Source organism: Odontomachus brunneus, unplaced genomic scaffold, assembly GCF_010583005.1.
Source record: "Odontomachus brunneus isolate Ranch 3 - 2012 unplaced genomic scaffold, Obru_v1 Obru_scaffold_050, whole genome shotgun sequence".
Lineage (NCBI taxonomy): Eukaryota > Metazoa > Arthropoda > Insecta > Hymenoptera > Formicidae > Odontomachus > Odontomachus brunneus.
In genome coordinates, this window is record NW_022639500.1 from 2,100,158 (window position 1) to 2,119,801 (window position 19,644).

A 19,644-nucleotide genomic window follows, 5' to 3' on the forward strand; every position below is an offset into this window, starting at 1 on the left:
ACGGAAAACTTAACCACGCAGACACATATATAGTAATCTTTCTGCAAACTTTTCCGACATTTTTAATCTTGTTAATTCAGATGTAAAGATACAGCATTAATCTTTTTTCAAATTTTCCTGAACGGAGCAAATTCGAGCTCAGTATGTACAAGTTACAGATATTTTATATTAGGCAAATATTTACTTTAACTGACAGCATTTGACAAACTAATTACTATTTGAAACGTCAACTTTAGAATTTTTTATTGATTTTGTTATGTATTGAGCAATACTCCAATTCATTTTCGCATATATTTTTATTATGTAAGAGAGCATTTTTAATTCTGTGCAGCGAATACAACATAAAGTTTGCAGAAAAACGTCAGTTATCTGTCGGTAAAGATTTCGACTCCAGCTTCCCCTTAAGGGGATGACGAACTCGAAAAATGTCGATAACGTAAAAACGGTTGTCACTAAATGCTATGCTATGCTTTTCGTATTTTTTGTACATGTAGATCTTACGTAAATGTGTGTTATTTTACCGGGTATATTTAACGGGTAACCTAACCAGGCATATATAGAAATCTTTCTGCGGACTCTTCCGATATTTTTAAGCTTCTGAATTCAGATGCGAAGTACAGCAATGTTTTTCAAAATTTTTCTGTTTGGAGCATCCACACTTTCGGTATATATATGATTTACATTAGACAGATTTAGATTAGGCTAAATATTACGCTTAAAATTTTACATTAAAGATTTTTATTTCGTTTTCGTCACATATTGAGCAATGCTGCTATTTACTTTCGCACGTACTTTCATTGCGTAAAAGCATTGTAATTCTGTACGACCAATATGACGTAAACTTTGCAGAAAAATGTCAGTTTTGTCGCGATAAAGTTTTCAGCATCCCCTTAATGTTATTTGTTAAAATCCTTCATAGGTAATTATATATTCTTTTATAACATGATTGAAAAATTCTACTTTCGCTAAAGCGATTTATATTTACTTAGGAACTGATGTCTATAGAGAATATTAAAAAAATCGTTACCTATAATTTACTATCTAGTTTGAAGTACCAAAATTTGTATTACGTTCTCAATATAAACTCTGACAGTTCATTTCTGCGCTGTCAGAAACATCGTAAAGACTTTATGTGGAAAGAATTACGTGTATAATGTTCTCTCTACACTGGCAAAAATACTTGAACATTCATTTGTGGGATACACATTTTCAAGTATTTTTTCTCAGTATATGTGTGCACACGCCACGATCATTGTCCTGCGATATAATCGGGATAGCCGACTGATTGGTCTCCATGCTAAATCGCGATGCAGAAAAGCAGAAGGACGTATGCGACCTAGACTCATCGCGATCGTCGAGCGGCGCCGGCGGCGACAGCGACGCGCCTGAGACCGGATACCCTCACGTGAATCCGGTACGTCCGGTCCAGCACTACGGCAGCTTCTACCTACGAATGGGCGCCGTGGCATTCGGCATCGGCTCGATGATCTACTCCGGACTGGAATTTGGCCAGTATTTCGAGCTGGAACGCAACACCAAGTGTCACAATATCATGTTGGCTCTCACGCCCGCCACGAGAATGGCCTTCATCTTCATCCAAATGTACTTCATATTCCTGAACAACGAGGTGAGTGAGTGGGCACGCTCGGCGCGAACGATATGTATGTGGAGTGACCTACAACTCGCGGCCTTAATTTTCACGACAAACTTCACGGAACGGATGATTTGCAATCTGATCTTTCTGACGGACTTCTTTCCATTTTACGCGTTTTTTCGAGTCGATCCGTGAATTAAAATTCTATTGAAATCCGCCAAAAAAATCAACTACCCACACAAAATTATGTCTTAAAGACGTCTAAAAAAGTCTTAAAACTTATCTCAAAAACGTCTTGTATCCCGACTTAAGACGTCTTAAAGACATTGTTTTAAAATTATCTTAAACACTGTCTTAAAATAACGTTTTCGAGATGTTATCTTAAGACTTATATATTAAAAAAGAAGGATATTTTATTAGGATATTAAGGATATTTTATTTATTATCGTTTGTTCGCCACAGACGGTTGAGAATTATGATCAGACTGTGGATTTGCTCATCTGTCTTGTTCAGAGTTAAGTTTAGATATTGATGATAGCTAACGAATAATGATGACATTCAGCACACCCTATACTTTAAATATGTTGTCAAATAGCAGTATTTGGTAATACATAACATAACATTTAAAATACAATGTCAAATATCATTATCATTTACTATCTGTCATCGATACTCAATCCTAATCCTGAGTCTAACCATAATTTTGAAGAATCTGTATAGAAGAAAGAACATTTTTACTCGGTACAGCAACTTAAAACAGCAAACTGAACAAATTATCAAAATTTATAGTTTAATAATTTCTTTAAGATTTTTTTATATGTTCACGTACATAACGCTCGCAAGCTAAGAAATCGTTATGACAGTTGCTATAGCAACAGAGTACATAAATCTCATGAGCTGCGCTCACGCGCTGTAAGTGTCATTCTATTTTTATCGTTCATCACATACGGAAGCAAGATAAAATAATGCTTACAGCACATAAAGAGCTAAGAGTCCGGACAAAAAGTTAAACAATAAGACGTAATCAGTAAGTAAGTTGATCAATCATAGTCGATGATTCTTTTTACGGTTCAAGAATTAGCGACTGCGATTGGACAATTTGTTTACTGCTTACGTTTTACTGCTCAAGTTTCTCTGTATGCCATAGTCCTAACGCAACCAGATGCAGTAATGTTAATAATTATACATAGTCTTAAAAATATTATTCAATAAACGTTATAAAACCGTATTAATAATCGTTACTTGAAGTTTATCTCACGTGAGACTGATTTTTTCAAAATTAGATCTGAGCTTTTTAGATGAATTATATGTTATTTGTGACACTATATCTGTACCCAACTAAAAAACTCTCATCTAACTTTGAACTTAGATCTCACTTGAGAGGAGTTTCAAGTAACAACTATTAATATAGGTCATAAAAATATCTGAAATAAGACGTCTAAAAAAAGATATCCATAAGACGTCTTTTAAACACGCGTGTTGTTTGGGTAAAGATTTACGATTTTGTGTCTAAAAAGAGAAAATTTTTATTCAAAGTATCAAATAAAATTCCTTTTTCATCTTTTCACGGAATATAATGCTACTTATGACATTACAGATTTAAAAATTGCAGAAATGAAATAATATACGTTACACACTAATATACAATGTGTAAAGTGGACAATCTCTTAAAAGCGTATAGATTAAATGAAAATAATCCCATAAGTTCATGTTAATTTGTTCCTCCAATGTACTCCTGCTAAGATACTAGTCTCCGAAATTAGAATCTGAGAAGCATTCCTAAAAATAACTTTTATATTGCCTAACAGAGAGAAAGAGAGAAATCTTTTGTATCATTTTTACATTAAGCTAAGGTCGTTAAAAGTGTTTGATAAATTTTTTTATATTACGTCAGGGATGTGTTGTGGAAAAACATTTTACATGAATTTATAGGTTTATTTTCACCTGATATTATATACTCCTGGAAGATTGTCTATCTTTATTGAAATGCTCTTTATAAAGAGAAATAAGATATAATAATTTTCATATAATCATAATTTTCAGTAGTATAACGCAACATTACTTTCTCTCTTTCTGAGATAAAAAGGTTTGAAAAAACAATATATGATACCGGAATAAAGCTGCTATTGATTCCTTAAGTATCGCTTCACATGTTACATCGGAAAACCTTAGTGGTCTTGCTTGATGGAATCCACTGATGGAAGTATCGAGCCAACACTAGCGTGTCGGTTACGGGGTTAATGAAACAGAAGGGTGAACAACCCTAGAAGTAATAGTAGGACGTGACTACTTGAATCCTTTGGTATTTCACACGACGAATCAATCATTTATTCTGCTGCCAACATTTAATTAATCTAATTTTCGTCAAATAAAACTTCTTTTTAGTTCGTACATAATGAAATTCTCAGCTTAGAAAATACATTAATGAAAAAATCTTCTCGAAGCACAAGACCGTATAATTTTAAGGAATTCTTTCCTCACTTATTTTTTTATTTTATATCTGATATGCTGCAAATATGTTACATCGAATATATACACGATTATATTACACAATCAAATATACGACTATATATATTGATATGTTATATCAAATATACAATTTATGACGCTGTCGAGCGCGCACACGGTAAATTGAATTCCAATAATGAAATAACGTCACGTTCCAGCAAATGAAGGTTTATCGCCATCGTGTTGTCGCGCGTTTCGGACTGATGCACATGATCGGCACGAATCTGTCAGTCTGGTTGAACGTCCTCGTCCAGGAGACGAAGCACGAGATCCTCACCTTCTACAATCCGGAAAATAATTCTCTCCGAATCTCCCATAGGCTAGGTAAGTATGTGAGAACGATTCTTTATCGAATTTCTTCATCGAATCGATGAAACATCTGACATTTCCTCACGACGTCCAGGCTCGAAGGGTGGACTTCATCTCGGCGGCCACACTCACTCCCATCACGGTGAACACGTGCGACTACCGCGCGGTCTCAAAGGACCCCATCACATATTCGAGTGCCGACGGACAAATATAATGGGATCATTGGTGCAAGACGCCAGCCCCTTTCTTTTCCCGTGTACGATAGAGTACAGCCTGATTTGCGCGGCCATTTTATACGTTATGTGGAAAAACATTTCGAAAGCCGGATTTACGCAGCCCGTAACGCCGCCGGGCTCGCGTCACCATGCACACGCCTACAGGTACGGTGTGACAATATGCGCGCCCACAGTCACGATAAAACAATACCGCGGCGATAACAATACTACGCCTACGGATACGGTAACAACGGTGACGGTCCACGTGCGAGTGACAGTCTAGTTTACCGACTCATTCCATTCGCAAACAGCGAAATCAATTACGGATAACATCTCTCTTTGCACTCTTTAACATTTTAATATAACTGATATCATATATAATTCTGTTAAAAAATGCGCACTCACGAGATTTAGTCCTTTCCCGATTCCGTTGGGTCATATGTTTTACAGTTCAAAAATTTATTTTATGGCAGCATTGTTTAACTTATTGCTTTATATGTAACAATATCTACATATTTGCAATTCTTAAAAATATATGGGATAAAAGGGATTGAAGGCTGTATTTTATAAACGTTACTTGAAACTTGTCTTACGTGAGATACTCAAACCTGAATTTACGCCCGTGTCTTTATTTGAAATTTGTCTCATTGAACTTGTTATTTTGGTTTCTTTGAATTTTTTGTTCCTTCAGTTTGATTACAGGTCATGTTTCTTCAGTTGAAAAAACATGACATAATGTATTGACATAATATAATGACATTACATTTGCATAGTTACGATTCCACTCTGACTCTAAACTTAAATCTGAGCATCTCATTTGACGTCAAGTTTCAAGTAACGACTATTAATACGACCCTAACTCGCGACAAAACCGAACAGTTTGGCACATTGAAAAGATGAACATTTGACGATTCGCAGGAAGTCGCCTCACCATTACAGCGTGGACTGCGCCCGCGCGCACAAAGGTCTCTTCGTGGGTATCTTGATACTTGTACTGACCATCATCTCACTAATCCTCTTCTTCGTGCTCATCTCGCGACCCGAGCTGGTCAGCCTCGCCGTGACCGAGGTGAACGTTTGCGAACTCACGCTCTACGGGATGTCCACCTTGGCGACGTTGATCGGCATGTTCCAGATGCGCAAGTTGCGCTACGACGGCGGCAGAAATCTCGAGCTGGACAACATCCTCCTGGTGGCCGCGCAGACCGGCATGTTCATTTACTCCACGTTCACCATCATAGGCGGCCACTTCACCCTGCAAAAGCATACGGTGCTGGTATTGGTCACCGCGCTGGCCAGCGTCGTGCAGACGACGTGTCAGACCATCTTCATCTTGGACGCTTCCAGACGCTCAGTCGCCACCGCCGAGCAGATACGACGGAAGCCGGGCCGGGAGATCGTGACGTTCCTCTTGGTGACAAATCTGGCCATGTGGGCGATCAACACGTTGGAGAAGTCCCGCGCGGAATCGCACCCGGTGCAGCTGCACTTCTACGGCCTGTGGGCGTGGACTATAATAACCCATGTGTCGATGCCGTTAGCGATATTCTACAGATTCCACAGCACCGTGTGCCTGTGCGAGGTGTGGAAACGGGCCTACAAGGTCAAGCCCACCTATATGTGACGCAAGGGGTCCCGCGAGGTCGTATGGAAGACGGCAGGTGCCCCGCAACGGCTCTGCAGGAGCTTGCAGAGACTCGACGCCATCGCGGAGAACGATCCGGCGTATTTCATATGATCAAAAAAATCGGGCGCGTCGAGGCCGCCTCGACCGCAGGGCGACCGACTGTCCCGGCCCGGGGGAATCCGTTCGGTCGACGAACAATGGTATTTTCACGTGGACAAAACTGTTCTGGACGTTCAGCCGCGCGATCCACGCGACGCCACTAGTCTATACGCGTGTCATTACTACAAGAAATTCCGTCAGATCCCTGGATACCTCGAAGGACTAACGGCATAGAGCAAATACAGTTTCAAATGACATCTCTGGATATCATGTGCGCAGTAAACACAGTCAGTTAGAGAAAAGAAAAACGAGCCGATGAGAGAGCACTGATGAAAACGAACATAAACAGTAGGTTATTTAATTCGAAGGTTATTTATCGGAGGTCGGTGTCTCCAGTTAACCTTGTACAGATACCAGGCTGGCACAAATGTCGACAATTCCGTATAGTTTACGTAACACCGTTGCGAAAGTTCACTGTCACTTCCTAAACAGGATTAGTCATCCGCTGCTTGAAAAAGAATTAATTACGCGATCGTGTTTTGGATCGATTGAGAGAGGTAGAAACTGAAGAGGCGGTCGATTTCCCAAGAGCCTTTCGTTACAAATCCGCAATATTACATATGCACGATTTTCTCTCGAGCTTTATGCCGGAAATAGTGCTATTGTATAAATTATAGAATCGGCCAATAGCGCTACAATTGAAGTAAATTTTTTTTATTCAACAGCAATATTATTATTGAAACTAATGCTCAAGTTATTAAAACAATATATGATTAATTTCAATAATATTGCTATTGAGTCGGAAAACAAAAGGAAATTCCCATTAGCGTTTGTTGAGTAACTTAAAAAATAAGGATAAAGATTGATAGAAATATATAAAAATTTTATTGAAAATCTATATAACTTTACATCTGAACTTATCATTTCTTTAGGAAATTTCAATTTCTTATATTTCAGTCTGTATAAAAAAGTTATTAATTTCTTTCGTTTCATACATGACTTACTTTTAACAATTAAATATTATACGAAGCGATTGAATATTTAGCTGAATATTTTTCCGTGTAATTTTATCAGTTTTTATCCAAAACACGATTCAGTTATACAAATTTTTCTTACGTAATTCTATCAAATCTCCTAAGCGAGGCAATTCCATTAACAGCATTTCCTTTTCCGTATACTCGGCCATCTTTTCACGATTTCCACGTAACTAATCCTCTACTCAACCATCGATATATGTAAATAGCGGCCTCTATATCAATTATATCGCGCTAGAGAAAACGGACCCGCACGAATTAAAAAGATTCGTGAACCGCAACCGTGAAACGCGCAACCGCAAGAATCCCGGGTTTCGTATCGATAAACGATAGATATCACGTATGTGTCGATATCTCTCTATCACTCGCCGTTTTCCCACAGCTTTCGTCCTGAACCGTGACCCTAGAAGAGCAAGAGTGGCAGCGCGAGATATAGGGGAGAGTCAAAGTTCATCCGAATGTGCTAGAGAGTTGCGATTGCGGTAGATAAACTATCCCACTGTTATCTTCTATCAATCCCGCAATATCGTATAGGAGAAACGGATCACTTAGCTGTTCGGAGATGTAGCTAGAAGGTGATGCAATCACTCAGCTGTATTTTTCAACAGATCTAAGGGTCGATTTTTAAAAAACGGCTTAAAGATAGATTTGGGTTTGAACTCCGCTCGAGTACATCAAACACGTTGTTACGGGAACAGAGCTTGAACTTAATCTACGTTGAAACTACTCTATTGAAAAATCCCTAAATAGTTAAACTGACTAAACCTCTCGATATAGGATCCATTGATAAACGTTGATACAATATTATGTAGATTCTAAAGGCTCGTCTCGTCCGGATATATTTAAACGTTTTCTGAAAATTTAATGGACCGAAGTAGAAGGAGGGACGCCAAAAGGTTACAAAGGAACACAACCGACCAAACGCACGACTCGTAGGTGGCGGAACGTCCACTCGTTAGAAGTAGAAAGGATTAGATTTCCTTAGAACCAATCTGATCGAAGCGTAGTTCTTCGATTTCACGGGAACAATGAACCTTCGTTCGATACATTTTTCTATTTCTGAGCGAGAGGCCGAGGGAGAAGAGTTGAATTTCCTTTCTCCTCGAAAGACTGAAGCGAACGTCGAGAGAATGGCCGGAACACCAAATACAAATCCTGATCCACTTCGACGCCGAGTCCTCGAAGGGGGAAGAGTCCGTTTACTCGGTTTTCAGTTAGAGTAGTCTTAGAATTTGCGAACGTTTCAGTATCGCTAAGGATTCGCTCAGTTCAACTGGAAAATTCTTTCCAATAATTGATGCAATTAGAGGAAAGTATTTTATTTCGAAATGTTTGCAAGTTCTGAGATTTCTATCACTGATAATTGAAAAGATAAGCATTGACCCTCTACTTCCGGGACACGGAAGTATACAATTTTGTTGTTTGGTGCTCTCGCAATCGAAGGCATTTGAACGTTCTTACGGATATCCGTCTTCCACGTAGTACAAAATGCAGCTTAATCCTGGAACACTGGAGTGAGTAAATTCTCATCGAGCGCGATACACACATTGATAGTTAGTATAAAGATACATAAAAGAATAGTTTGAAGTTTTAATAAGGCAAAGAAACCCAGTAAACAAAGAACATTAGATCAGCATCTTGAAATATTAATTTTATGCGTATCTCTTGAACATTTTCGTTTAATATTTCAAAAACATTTTAAAGATATTAGTGGATAATACGATCATTTTGAATATTGCAAAAATGTTTTAGAAATATTCAAGTGTCGAAGTTATTTGTAATAATGTTAGCACAACGTTAAAAACTATATATTAGAAAATGTTACACGTGTTAAATATCGTTGTAATAATGTTCTATGAATGATTTTTTGTTTACTGGGAATCCACACATATTCCTTTCCTTCTAGATTAGATCTTGAAATAAATAAATAAACATTTTGATATAAACAATCTAACTGATCAAATCCACTCAGTGTTCTAGGATTAAACGACAATCGTCGCGTCCATTCATATGAGAACAAAAATTGCGACGGGAGAAATAGATTACGAATACGTTCGATATAGTAACAGACAATATTTTGGTACAATGATATTGTTCACGAATTTTTTGTGGTAAACAAAATTAACCTTCTTATCGAATATTACAGTTGCGAAGCAATTCCTAGCGCAGGTCCTAAATCGTTCAGCTGTGACGTCAACAAATGGTTGCAGTAACCAGACAAGTTCAACAGAAAGAAAATTGATCGGATTAATCTAATGTCTGGTAAAATATGAACGAAAGAGAAATTCTGGTAGAAGTTACCAGAACTCTGTTCAAGTTAGTAAGATTTTTGGTTAACTAGAAATCTTGTTTGGTTAACCAGAATCTTGTTTACTCGAACAGAATTCTGGTAACTTCAATCGGAATTCTGGTTCACTCATATTCACTAGATTTGGTTAATCTAACCAAATTTTTTCCTCCGTGCAGAAATATTCTAACAGCGAAAGATCTATTTCTCTCGATTTCTTGTTCAGTAAATTCAAAGTCGTTACTTGTTTCGCGAACTTAATATTTTCGAACATCTAGCATGCTGTCCATATAAAGTCGGTCCATGTAAAGTCGATAGAGAAAGACCATGTAGATATTAAATACATGAACACTTTGATTACCACGTCACTCGTATCTAGGATAACGCGTGTGTTTCCGCAAGAGTGAATTTCATAGACGAGTGAGAGTTTTACTCATTAGAAGAGACTTTTTAAAATATTTATAAGGATATCGCGAATGTAAAATGATAAAAACGTTTCTGCTAATATACTAGTTGTGTTAGAAACGAAATTATTTTCTTTATTATAAGCGATATTGTATGTATTCAAGATAACATTTACTTTGCATGATATATTCTGGGAAATAATCCAATATATAATATAATTATTATGTATTAAATTTGTCTTTGAGGTAGTTGTTTTCGGATAAATTTGCAGGATAATATATTTTGCAATTTTAGATTGGAGTATCAAAATTATATAAGAGATTAAGAGTTAAATATTCACTGGATAGTAGAACTGGATGCAAGCATTTATTGGTACGGTTTATTTCGAATAATTTTACTCTATATACTTTATATACGGCCGTGGGAACTGGGAGAGGGCTTGGGCCTGATGGGCCTTGTCTGAATCCAGCGTGGCAGTCAAAGTGTTGCGAGGTAATCGAAATCAGAGAACGTTAATTCTTTAATACCTAATAAGAAAAGATGTACGCACAAGAAAAGTAAATACTTGCCGTCGTAGAAAGCAATTAATTAGGGACGGTGATATTAGTATCGCTGTTAAGATCATGACCTATGAGACGCACGGATATTTTTATCGTCAGCGTTAAATTTGTATCGTCACATTAGAAATTTATTTCGAGTCAGACTCGGAGAAACGGCTAGAAACCGATCGACGAACTCAAGTATCGAGTATCTGTCCCAAACTCTCTCGTGCAATCTTCAAGAGGATATGTAGGATGCAGAGCGATAGGCAACGAGACGGAAGAAGACGTCCGGAATAGGAACACAGTACAATGGCCGATCATATCATTGAGCCTTAATCCGTCGAGAAGAGCACTGTCTGAACTCTGGTAAGAGATAAAGGGGATCAAAAGTCGATCACGGAGCCGAGCGCGATCTCGAAACTGAAGAAGCGACCTACTCGAGTTTCTTTCATGCTCAACTGACAAATGTGATGATGAGATCACACGAATGCGAAGCGAAGCGAGCGATGAACGAGTCAGTGTGTGATCGTGTACGGGTGTGCGTGCGTGCGTATGTGTATGTGTGTGTGTGTAAAAGTGTGTGAGTATGTGTTTGTACATGGAGCGAGAAAAAAGACGCAGAGAGAAAGGAGGGAAAGTCGAGAATTTAACGGAAATATAGGCACACTTATAGATAATACGTATCTCGTGCTAGAAGCTTCGATATCGATTATCGCCATTGCGAACTATAGTTATCCGGTCGGTGCAGTCGATTTTTTGTAAGATATATCGTTTCTCCAGGGCGACTGTAAATAAACGGAGGAGAATATACAATAAAGCAGGTTCTCTCGGTGTTTAGCGCTAGTTGTGTCGACATGTTTCTTCCTATAGTATATATATATTATATATATACACACACATATATATATACACAAAATACAAATATATTTATTATTATGTTGTTCTATTATAATATATTTATTACAACGTCTGACATAGGATTTATATACGCGCGACGTGTTACGTTTATTGAGAGTCCTGAGGACTCATGCCGAGATCCCATGTTTCTTCTTCTTTTTCCTTTTTCTTCGTCCGTTCATAGTTTTTGTCATAATTAATTCAAAACAACGGGAACGTCAATGTGGAGCGACAATACAGTCGCTTTACGCTGGAACGAAAATAGACTCTCTATCAATAAATATTGGAATTAATGTACTGTTGAATTCAATTGTTACGGTCGAATTGTTCGAATAACCAGCTCTCTCTCGATTTTATCTTTAAATAAATATCATGAGAGAATCTCTTTCTCTCTCGCCGGATATTCTTGTGTTACTCTGTGTTTCTCTTTTCCTTTCTTTTTCTCTCTCTTTCTCTCTCTTTCTCTTTCTCGTGCACGTGGTTGATGCATTTTGTGATCTCGGCATGAGTTTTCGCCGGAAGAAACATAAAACCAAGGCGAAATTCATGAAGAACGCAATTCACATTTTGCAAGTGATATAAAAGAAAAGGGCAAAAAAAGAAAAAGAAACAGCAACGGGAATGTTCTCTTTATTATATCACATCTCTAAACTATACTTTTTCTATGTCCGCATAAAATCTAGTTCCTACGCAATGTTTGTACTCTTATACCCTTTGTACTATTTGTACCTTACGAATTGCAATACACTCGTCCGCAATAACGAAACGTCTCCCTCTTTCATTATACCGTTCACCACGGTCGCCCCCGTTATTTAGGATAGAAAGTACGAGGAACGCCGAGCTGATAAAACCGCAACTCTATTGAGCCAGCTGCGCCGGGTGAGAAAGCGACGTCGACGTCTCGGGATCGACTTAGATCGCGGACGATTCGCGACACTTGAGATCGGACTTTCTAAGTAATGCGAGATTGTCTCGCGCGACAGGCAGCTGTTAATAATGCGACGACAGCGGGGAATAATTGAAATAGCGGCGCACCCGGCGGCTCGTGGCGATCGAGTCGACCCAAATACCGCGCGGTTCCGGTGTCGACTCCGCGAATACGTTCGTGATCTCTCGTTGTTGAGGTAGGCCTTCCTCGGGTCCAAGGTCATCCGGTGACCGACCCTCAAACTGAATCTAATGGAGACGAAGCAGCGCGACTTTCTCCTCGCGAAATCAATCCGTCCCGCGTAAACTGGGTCTCCTAAGAAACGTGTGCTGAGGAAAAAGTTTATTACTTTCACTGAAATTATAATAATTTTCGGTATCAATTATATCTTCTTGTTGTTTTTATTAGAAAATAATAGTAGTAATATACATATAAGATTATCATTATTATCATTATAGCAACATTTACTAGAAATATAAATCCCCTGACTATAATTCTTTTACCATATGTGGTAAAAGAATTGTGTGTATTATAGTTATAAATATTTTTCTTAGTATACAAATTTGGTTAACGCCATATCAGATTTGATAGTCATTTCGGCATCAACTATGACTCCTTATTGTTCTAACAAAAAAGTAGTAATAGCAAAATGCGTGTAAGGTTATTGTCACTAACATTATAAAGGGGTTAAAAGTTAATGATATAAAAAATTCATAACTCTTTTTATACAGTAACATATATGTTTAAAATTGTAAGTAGTATATGTTTAAAATTCTTTTTTCAGATTGTACTTTTGAGCCACTCTGTAGTAACATTTACAATGCAAAAATGATTTCTCTGGCTGTAATCCTGTGCAATTATATTTAAAAATATCAAGTATTTTTTTTCTCAGTGTAATCTTGATCGTTGTCGAGTAAAAAAATAGCTTAATCACATTTTATTATAAAACTAATGCTTTGTTTATGTAATTAAGTTATTGAATATTTCTTCTAGAATTAATTTCCAAAAATTAATGACATTATTGTCAACTATGCTTTGTCGTTGAAAGTCGGGCTAACGTGTCGCAAAATATTAATGTATTTTGTTGTGATAAGCATCTAGACGCAGTGAGCCAACCGAAATTTTCGATGGTCCCTTTGTGCATTTGAAAATACAGATGTGGAGAGGCTGACCGCGAGTATTTCATATTGAACGTGCCGTTGACGCGACAGAAGCGTTTCCCTGAGTGCTCTTGAGAGGTAATTAGTTTAACTGATAGATGGAATACGCGCTCTTAATTAACTCGTCGACAAGTAAACCAGATCGTCTAAAATAATTCACGCAGTATCTATAAATACTGAGATCACTTTATGCCAATCATTGTCTCATTAACTTCCGATTAAGGTCAGTGCCGAACAAGCTGTTTCCAAATATACAGCATCTCGTCGATCTAATTAACCGCAAACTTGCAATATCAGCAACACAAAGCGTATTAGACAGTATTTAAACTTCCGATTGTTATCTTAACTTGAAGAGAGATATGAAAATACACATCCTCAAATCTCTTCAAATATCGTCCACGTACATATGGCTCATAAAAGTAGGAACAATTCCATATTCCAATATTTATTATAAACTAATATTTTAATTAGTTATTAATTCTGGGCACTGAAGTATCCTGAAATATTATCTCTATATTCATTATTTCTTCTCACTTCTTATTCTTCACATAAGTCATTTTATATACAAAATATTAGGGTAAGGTTAATATATTAGGTGTATGCAAAAGTTTGTAAGAATTTTTATTGAAATTCAAAAATGATTTTAGAAAAATAAGAATTTGTTAATTAGCAAAAATATTGCCCATTATTTTCAATGATTCTTTGCCAACGTTCGGGCAAAAGTTGAATGTCTCGCTGATAGAAATTAATCGATTTCATTATTTGAGCCAAATTCAATCCTTACGAAATTATACATAAATCTAATAGAAGATACTTTACGAAATATATAACTTTTATTATTTTTTAAATAATAATCTTTTATTTTTTATTAAAAACACACATTAAAATAAAATATAAAATATTTTGGTAAGTACAAGCACACACACACACACACACATTTTCCCTTAATCTTGTTTTTTACTTTTACACGTAGATCAATAATGAGGATATATTTATGTACAGATAAACAAATAATGCTGTGTAGGAGAATATTAAAGTGGATGACGAACTTCACAGAAGTCGAACGTAAATGCGATTGTCAAAACATTACGTCAGATAAGCACTAACACTAAATCGTTTTACTATATTTAGTGGCAAATATAGTAACTAAATATATATAAACATCATTCTGCAAACTTTTCGTCCATTTTAAAGCTTCTAAATTTAGTTGTACAGATAATGTTTTCTGAAATTCCCTTGAGAGCGCGTGCAAAGTAAACATATGCTTGGTATATACAAGCGGCGAAATCTTTGTATATCAAACAAATATTTATGCTAACTGACAGCTCGATGTATCAATCATAAAATTGTTTATCTTTTTCGTCATATATTGAGCAATGTTTCAATTCATTTTTACACGTACATTCATTGTGTAAATACATCTGTAATCCCGTATAACCAATACACTGAAAGAAAAATATTTAAAAAATAAAATATATTTATTCGGTGAGTATTATAATGATATATTTACTTAAATCTAAATTCTTCTGTTTAAATAGAATAAATAATTGTTTTCGTGGAAAGCTAAAATTACAAAGAGGTATATATTTTCTTACCTGAGAAATATTTTATATTAATATAAATAAATATATATTATTAGTTTCCATTAAATAAATAAATAAATATTTTTTTATTTCTTAGATATTGTTTCTCATTGTGCGCAATGTGAACTTTGCATAAAAAGTCAATAATGTAACGGTAAAATTCTCAAATGTATGTGTGACATCCCCTTTGGGATGTGTGACAAAACCCTTTGATTTCCAAGTATCGAATATCAGGGTAGTATCGGCGCGTTGAGTACCCGAATGTAGCAACATCCTCCTCATGCTGACAGGATTAATCGCGATGCGCCGTTATTAGTATATTCCCGTCGGCAGCACGACAGGCGAGCATCCATCGATCCTACGGAACTATGAGAGGTACGAAAGGATACAACGTGAATGGAGCGGCTACGAGCACCGGACGATGCATCGCGTATACGTAGGCGTTGCGCGTACTTTTTACCGCGACGCGCGTGAGAGGAACGTTGCGTAAGGGAGCGTGCGAACGGAACGACCCTTACGTGCCCGGCTCGATGTCTAATGTTTGCTCACAGATTGCTGCCGCGCGTGAGTGTGTTCCTCGCTCTCGGTTTCGATCGCCCGCTGCCCGGAAGGCGCATGAATCAGGAACGCGGATGTTTTGCGGAGGTGCGTCGCTGCGAGATCGACTGAGGCCCGCTTTAAAAGAGAAAATTTTTTACGCGCGCCCTACGCATAGAAAAATATCATTCTAATGTTAAGAAAAGCAGTTACTCAGTTTAGTTTCCTTCTGTTGAGTAATGGTTATCTTCAACAGAGAATATTTCCTTCGCAATAGCCTCAAAATAAGAAAAAAAGTACCCATCGCAAATTGTAGAGAAAATTATTCTTTTGTCGTGTACTTAAAAGAATAACAAATTTGTAAACTTTGCAAACATTTTGGTTGACAATTCAACTCTCTTCAGTGCATAATTGATAAATATGTATATAAGAATGTATATGATGTAAGTTGTTTGATGCAAAAGTTTGCCGAATCACGTATCAATTCTGACGAAACGTTCGAAACGTTTGCGAAGTTTATAAATCTTACTTTTAACTGTTTTATATTGTAAATATGCATATTGTAAATGTACATTAAATTTATCACACCTTACAATATCTTGCGCTTAACTCTCATTGGCTTTATTTTATTTCGGTTAATATTCTGTATTAAAATATTAAACCTACTAAGAATATATATACATTTTGAATAAATTTGATTATAATATATAATTATATGATAAACTTATATGATAAACTTATCATCCTTGTGTGTACATAAACTTATAAAATATTTTAAACAAGTAACATTTACTTGAGTTTAGTATGTATTTTTCTGTGTATACACGGGAAGATATGTTGAATTAACATAATTGGTATACTGAGAAAAATTATTAAAAAAAATTAACAAACGGACATTTTCGATCAAATTCCGATTATAATGACATTTTATTAGATAAACCGATCAAAAAATTATGAACCGATATTTCTCATTAGATGTTTCCTGATTGGATACAAAAATTCATCGATATTTTGATCGAAAATATTCATTTCTTAATTTTTTATCGAATATTTTCTCTCAGTATAGAATAAAAATGCCATAATTGGAGTAAATCTCTTTGATTCAATAGCAATATTGTTAAAACTAATTCTTAATTATTAAAGTAATGTATGATACATTAGTTTTAATAATTTTGCCATTACCTCACATACTGAGAGAAATTATCCGATAAAAAATTAACAAGCAGCTACTTCCGATCAAATTCCAATCAATTTTTATATCTGATCAGGATATCCGATTAAATTTTATCGGATCATAATAGTATTTCATCAAATAAACTGATAAAAAAATTATGAACCAATATTTCTCATTGGATGTTTCCTGATGGGATATTTATTGATAAAAATGCATCGATATTTTGATCGGAAATATTTGTCTGTTAATTTTTCATCGGATAATTTCTCTCAATGCACAAGAGGATTTATTCAAATTACGGTGCAGTTAATCAATCCTATTGATGCAATAACATTTTTTTTTTCTATTATAGCCCATCGAAGCGATTTTTATTTTTCCCGCTGGTCACTGCGGAAACAATAAATAAAATCGGACAAGTGCATCGTGATACCGGTGTACTTTTGTTTTGCTTGCCAAAAACTGCTCGTTTAACGCGAGATAATCGATACATGGAACGGAGATGGCGATTCTGAACGCCGGACTTTAATTATAATGCACCATCACGATAAAAATAGCCTGCAAGTTGATTCTAAGAGGGGAGGGAGAAGGGTACCGTGTAAAAAGTTTAGCCTACTTTCGCTTGCAAATTAACCTCGTTATAACATCGCCGCGATCCTCCCGGTCGGTCCGCCGTGGAGTAAAAGCGAAACAGGAGGCATGCGAATATTCATGTTTCACAAATGCTTCAACGAAGGCAAAGGAATAACAATATCCCTCTATTATGCGTTACAAAGCATCGTGATCCCGTTCAGACCGTCCGGCCGACGATGTTGGACGATCGTCTGCGGAGGGAAGTGGCCGTAATTACGAGCTAAATCTACCCCTCGCCGACGTTGCCGGGCTGTATGCGCGGCGCTCGCAAAGGGGGTGCATTTTAGTCAAACCTGGCGCAATACAAGCCCGTAGTCATCGTTACGCGAAGTCGCTTAAGTCGTAATGTATAAAATCGATAGGGCCGGCGGACCGTTCCCTAAATCCGCTTGCGCATCCCTCAACGGTGTGACGCGAGGAGTGTCGAAAAATTCGCACAGAAATTTCCAAGCTCAACGAGAGTCACCACTTGTTGCAACTCGTTGCAATTTTCAACATTATTACATCCCTTTGCAGATTCGCAAATGAAAAATATGTCGCCAAAAAATCTTTAAAAATTAAACGGGGAGAAATTTTTAATTTATTTATCATTTGCCACCTGAAACGCGCTGTAGTTGCTTAATCACGAAAGGAAGTAACTTGTTTCCCATTGTTGATGTCCAATTTGAAAATTATCAATCTTAGGCAGAGCACTGGGACACTGCCGTGATATATTCGCTACTGTGCCGTACAGTCAGATCATAAAGGTCGTGACGCTTCTCCTCGATAAATATCGCGAGGCACCCTGTCCAATAGGGGAATCTGTTTTTTTCCGTAATTCTCAGGAGAGACATTCTCCAATTAGACACGGCACGTATTGCGAAACTCATCGAGAAAAAAAGCGTCGCGACCTTTAACTCTAGAAGGGTAAATAATTTTTATTCACACTGAGAGCCTTAATCCTCTCTGCAAAGGATAGTGGAAATCTATGTTACGATTCAGAGAGAGATGGTATGAATAATATTTTTTATTCATTCAAGTAACATTTCACAAGAAAGCACTGGCATCCATTTCAGTGGCTGATGAGGTAAACACTAAAGGGGGAGTTTGAGGCTTTCAGTATGAGTAAGAGTTATTCACGTTACTTTGGTAGAGTTAAGGGGATGTCATATTTGGAAATTTTGCTAGCAAGATACTGACTTTTATTTGCAAAGTTTACGACGTATGGGTTTCACAGAATTATAAACATTTTTACATAATGAAAAAAGTGAACACAATGCAGAAATGAACTGGAGCATTGTCACAATATATTATAAAAAATTTCAAAATTATCTTTTTGAGCTGTCAGTCAGTCAGTGTAAATATGATAAAAGTTTCCCAGCTACATACATATCAAACGTGTGTGTATTTGTTCTGTCCGGAAAAGTTGTAAAAAACATTGCTCTGTACTTACTTTTACAATTGAATTCAAAAGTTTAAAAATATACGAATAGTTTGCAGGAGGATTTCTACATGTGCATGGTTATGTTTTTCGCTAAATATAGTAAAACAGAGCACAATAAATATTTACATAAGACCTACATGTGCAGGAAATATGAGAAAGCAAAGCGTGATTGTGTTAATGGGCGATCGTTTCTACGTTATCGACATTTTTGGAGTTTGTCGTCCACTTTGTGGCATCCCCTTAAGCTCCTGACTGTACGCAGAGTCGAGTGAAGTTTCGTTCGGACAAAGTGCTCCACTTCTTCGCCGCTGCTACCCCTTGGCAGCTCATTTCACACTCTTGCACTGAAGCGCCGTAAGCTTCACGACCACAAAAAAAAGAACAAAGACCGCGCGCCGGTTGGTCTCCTCGCGTTAACCTTACCATTCCACCTGTAATAACCCTGAAGCCTCTATCTACCCTACGCAGCCGGTGAAGCGAGACACGCTCCACGAGGTAGTTTCGACGCAACAGCCACCACCACCACCACCACCACCACCACCACCACCACCACCACCACCACCACCACTGCCGCCACCACCGCCATCGCCACCACTACCACCTCCAAGCATCCACCGACACCACCATCGTCGGCATCGTCTCTACGAGCACACGCCGCTTCGTACGACAACAGACGCAACAGTACGCCGTAC

At 37.2% G+C, this 19,644-nt stretch overlaps 1 protein-coding gene across 3 annotated transcripts in view; it reads left to right on the top strand.

The window, feature by feature from the left end:
* The window catches only part of LOC116845227 (proton channel OtopLc-like), a 43,774-nt gene extending 32,208 nt beyond the window's left edge, over positions 1 to 11,566 (top strand). For all 3 annotated transcript variants that reach the window (XM_032817663.1, XM_032817664.1, XM_032817665.1), the window contains 4 exons: positions 1,314 to 1,627; positions 4,261 to 4,426; positions 4,506 to 4,791; positions 5,545 to 11,566. In XM_032817663.1, the coding sequence (XP_032673554.1) occupies positions 1,314 to 1,627; positions 4,261 to 4,426; positions 4,506 to 4,791; positions 5,545 to 6,250 (1,472 nt within the window). In that variant the 3' untranslated portion in view covers positions 6,251 to 11,566. The remainder of the gene's footprint in view (positions 1 to 1,313; positions 1,628 to 4,260; positions 4,427 to 4,505; positions 4,792 to 5,544) is intronic.
* The last annotated feature ends 8,078 nt before the right edge of the window (positions 11,567 to 19,644 follow it).